At 62.2% G+C, this 3,859-nt stretch overlaps 3 protein-coding genes across 3 annotated transcripts; 1 reads left to right on the forward strand and 2 right to left on the reverse strand.

Moving 5' to 3' along the window:
* Positions 1-325: 325 nt before the first annotated feature.
* On the reverse strand, positions 326-708 carry NGA_2055220 (uncharacterized protein; the record flags this gene model as incomplete). The annotated part of the gene is made up of 1 exon (XM_005854920.1): positions 326-708. A coding segment is annotated over one exon (383 nt), but the record flags the coding sequence as incomplete, so codon positions are not given.
* A 199-nt stretch (positions 709-907) lies between these two features.
* NGA_2114020 (d-2-hydroxyglutarate mitochondrial precursor) lies at positions 908-1,538 on the reverse strand (the record flags this gene model as incomplete). Its single annotated transcript, XM_005854923.1, has 1 exon — positions 908-1,538. A coding segment is annotated over one exon (631 nt), but the record flags the coding sequence as incomplete, so codon positions are not given.
* Positions 1,539-2,258: 720 nt separating this feature from the next.
* On the forward strand, positions 2,259-3,548 carry CPSF2 (cleavage and polyadenylation specificity factor subunit 2; the record flags this gene model as incomplete). The annotated part of the gene is made up of 1 exon (XM_005854919.1): positions 2,259-3,548. A coding segment is annotated over one exon (1,290 nt), but the record flags the coding sequence as incomplete, so codon positions are not given.
* Between the last annotated feature and the right edge of the window lie 311 nt (positions 3,549-3,859).

The raw sequence follows: 3,859 nt of genomic DNA on the forward strand, positions 1-3,859 counted from the left end.
CCCCCCCTCCCTCCCCCATTACCACCCCTCCCTCTTCTAAGGCCTCCCGTGTGCGCTCGACCAGGGCATAGAAAGCGGAGAGGGGGAGGGAGACGTCGAATTTGTGGACCCGCCCCTCCTCCTCCATAGCCACGGGGATCAACTCTCTCAGCTTCCAGATCTCCTGGGCCTGGGCCAGGTCCTGCGCGACGGTACCGTCGCCCACCACCCCTCCCTCCAGGGCCGCCTCCAGCAGCTCCTCCATTTTTTCCCGGTCGTGGGCCTCGCCCGAGCCCGAGGTCTCCAAGAGCATGTAGAAAGGGAAGGGCGGGTTCGCGCCCGATCCCCCCGCCAGAGGGTTTCGCAGGCCCCACGCGGCTTTGCCTACCACCACGTCCATGGCAGCGGCGTCCACCAGCTCCATCGCGGACAGGATCTCGCCCAGCTTCCGCTTGCTGAGCATGACCATCTCCCGGACCTTCTCGAAGCTTTCCAACCCCACCAGGGCCACTTGCACCGCAGCAGGCGCCGGGGGCACCTGGAGGGAGACCTTGGTGATAACGCCCAAGGTGCCCTCGGCGCCGATGAAGATCTGCTTCAAGTCCAACCCCGTGTTGTCCTTGCGCAAGGTGCTGAGCATGTCGAGCACGCGCCCGTCGGCCAGCACCACCTCAAGACCGAGGACCGAGCCGTGCAAAGATCCGTACCGGAGGAAGCGTAGCCCCCCCGCATTGGTGGACACGTTGCCGCCGATTTGACAGCTGCCTTTGGCGCCTAAATCGAGCGGCATGATGTAGCCATGGGGGCGCAACCACGCGTCGAGCTCCTCGAGGACACAGCCTGCCTCGCAGACCAGGATGCCGCTGGCGGCGTCAAAGCTGATAATTTGATTCATGTTCGCAAGGGAAAGGATCACTTCGTTTGCGAGGGGGATCCCGCCCCCGACCAGACCCGTGTTTCCGCCCTGAGGGACCACGTGGAGGTCTCTCTCATAGCAATGCCGCAGGAGCCCCGCCACCTGCTCGGTCGTGCGGGGTTGAAGGACCGCTGGGCACTGGGGAGCTTTCCACTTGTGAGTCCAGTCTTGTGTGTAGGGGGCGAGCAAATTTTCGTCGTCCGGGCCTGAGGGGGCCAAGAGGAGTTTGCCGGCAGCGGAGGAGGGAGAGCGAGGAATAGCGCTAGCACCGCCTGCAGAGGAGGCATCGCACGAGGGCTTCATTGTGCTGGCTTGGTCATTGCCCATCCTTGCAGAGACGTGACTGGGATTTGTCGATGTCAGAATGGCTTGAAAACGAGAAATATCGGTTGGTGTGACTGATGAAGACGCTTGGGGGGAATGTGGCGGGTTCAGGTCTGCCCAGGCTTTTGCGTCGGAAGAGGCGGGACGGGATGGTGGACGGGCATTCAAATGTAATGGTGAGGGGCGTAAAGACTTGGATTCGCGATGCGCGTGATAGAATGATGTGGTTTGCGAGGTCAAGAGCGCCGGGCCGTGTCCAGGAAGAGGAGGGTGCTGAACGCGACTTTTGATTTCACGAGTCGTGACGGCTGGGTTCTTGATACCTTGCAGCGTGCACGCCGGCAAGCGATCGACCGGAAGTGTTTTTTTAAGCATCGCCAACATTGTCTGCGTGGATGTGGTGGTACGGCATCAGCATTAGAGAGCATGGTTGGATTACATGGCATCGGGGCGGTGGGAGGAGCAGGACAGGAGGTTACTGGAATGGCTTTGAACATCCGAGTCCGACTTTGCCATGTACGAAGTAGAAGGAATGCTCCAGATGTAGACCTGAAATGGTGATATTTGACTTTTTCGTTGCACCCTTCTTAAGAGGATGTCTGAATTGCATGTTGTTGCGCCTTACGCTGTGCAGACAGTAACTTTCCTCGCGGTCAATACGCCCCCTTTCCCCCCCCACCCCAGAGGCAAATTAGCATGCCCGATGGTGCAGGTCGAGCCGCCGCCGCCAAGAACGAGGGAAATAGCGATGTAAAGGACCTCGACGTGGAACCAACAGCGGAAAATATCGCTATGTCGCCCGGTGACGCTGCCAGAGGGACTCCTGACGCGCCGGGAGAAGAAACGGGTTCCACGGCCAGCGCCCCCTCGCCTGAGATGTCATCCGCCGTGGAGGCAGAGTTCCCCGCTCCAATGGAGGTAGACGAAGCTGTTCTTCCCAGCGAGAGTCAAGGAAGTGCCAACGGGGGCGTTCCCGACTCTGTCCAGGCCGAGGCTGGGGCCGGTCCTGACGCCTCCCGTCCCGCGCCCCTGCTTCCCGCTGTGTCCGCCCAGGTGCCTCCACCACCTCCAGCAGCCTCCGACACAGGGGAGGGCCTGACATTCCGGGTCCTTTACGGGGTGCTCGAGCACGAACCCTTGTGCTACCTGTTAAAAGTCGGGGAGGCGACCCTTCTGCTGGACTGCGGGTGGGACGTGCAGCTGGATGAAGCCTTGCTCGAGCCCCTGCTTCCTGTCCTTCCCCAGGTCCAGCTCGTCCTCCTTTCCTTTCCAGACCTTTCCCACATGGGGGCCTTGCCCTGGGTGGCCAAGCACCTGCGTCCCGGCGTTCCAATTTACACGACCCAGCCTGTTTTCAAGATGGCTCAGATGGTGCTCTACGACCTGTACCTGAACAAGTGCATGGACACTGCCAGCGGCGCCGCCGGGTGTCCCGCCTTTACACTCGACGAGGTGGACGCCGCCATGGCGCGTTTCCAGCTTCTCAAGTTCTCGCAGCCGCTGGAAGTGCGGCAGCAGGGCCGCTTCTACCTGAGTGTGACTCCTTACCCTGCGGGACGCATCCTGGGCGGGTGCTTTTGGCGCGTGAACTACAAGAAGATGGAGGAGATCGTGTACGCGGTGGACTTCAATCTCAAGAGCGAACGGCACCTTACGGGGGCCGTGGAGGCCTTCAATGCGCTGAGCGCGGACAAGGAGCAACGACCCTGCCTCTTCATCACGGACGCGCGCCCCTCCCCCAATCTGTCGACGGACGAACGCAAGGTCGAGACCGAGTTCCTGGCGGCGGCTACCGGGACCTTGCGGAAGGGTGGGCATGTCCTCATCCCCGTCGAGACCTCGGGACGCGCCCAAGAGCTCTTGCTCGCGCTCAACGGGCACTGGCGCTCCGATCGGCTCCTGTGGGGCTACAAGATCGTCCTCCTCCACCACATGGCGCGTAACGTGCTTCACTTCACCAAGAGCATGGTCGAGTACATGCACCCCGAGGTCATCCGGGACTTCGACCGCTCCCTGCGCAACCCCTTCTCGCTCAAGCACGTGGTCCCCGCCCAGAGCATGCTCGAGCTGGAGGCCGCCATGGGCGAGTACCGGAACCCGGTGGTGGTGCTTGCGAGCGACGAGGGCATGGACACGGGCTTCTCGCGCGCCCTCGCCACCCGGTGGGCGAGCGGGCCTGAGAACGCCTTGTTATTGTGCGGACATCTGCGGAAGGGGAGCCTGGCAGAAAGCTTCTGGAAGCTTCGGCACCTGCCCAAGGCGGCGCTTTCCTTCAGCGTTCCAGTTATAGAGCGCATCGTGGGGGAGGAACTGGCAGGCCTGCGAGAGAAGGAAGACAGGGAGCGTCGGAAGGCTTTGGAGGCGGAAGAGTTCCGCCGACAGGCCCATGAGCTTATGGAGGGTACGGTGGGCGCGGTCTTCTCGGAGGAGCAAGGGATGTTGGCAGGAAACTCGTCCAACGGCCCCCTGGCACCCCTTCAGGCCTCCTCCTCGGCCAAACGCCTGCGTAAGACCGCTGCCATGTACCGCCGGCCTCGCTATCTGGTCTTCGGGTGTCGAGATCCAGCCAGCGTGGAGGTGGATGCCTATGGAGAGCCGCTGCGGGAGGGGGAATGCGTGGACGAGGGCAACGCCGGGGGG

Source organism: Nannochloropsis gaditana (genome assembly GCF_000240725.1).
Source record: "Nannochloropsis gaditana CCMP526 unplaced genomic scaffold scaffold349, whole genome shotgun sequence".
NCBI lineage: Eukaryota > Eustigmatophyceae > Eustigmatales > Monodopsidaceae > Microchloropsis > Microchloropsis gaditana.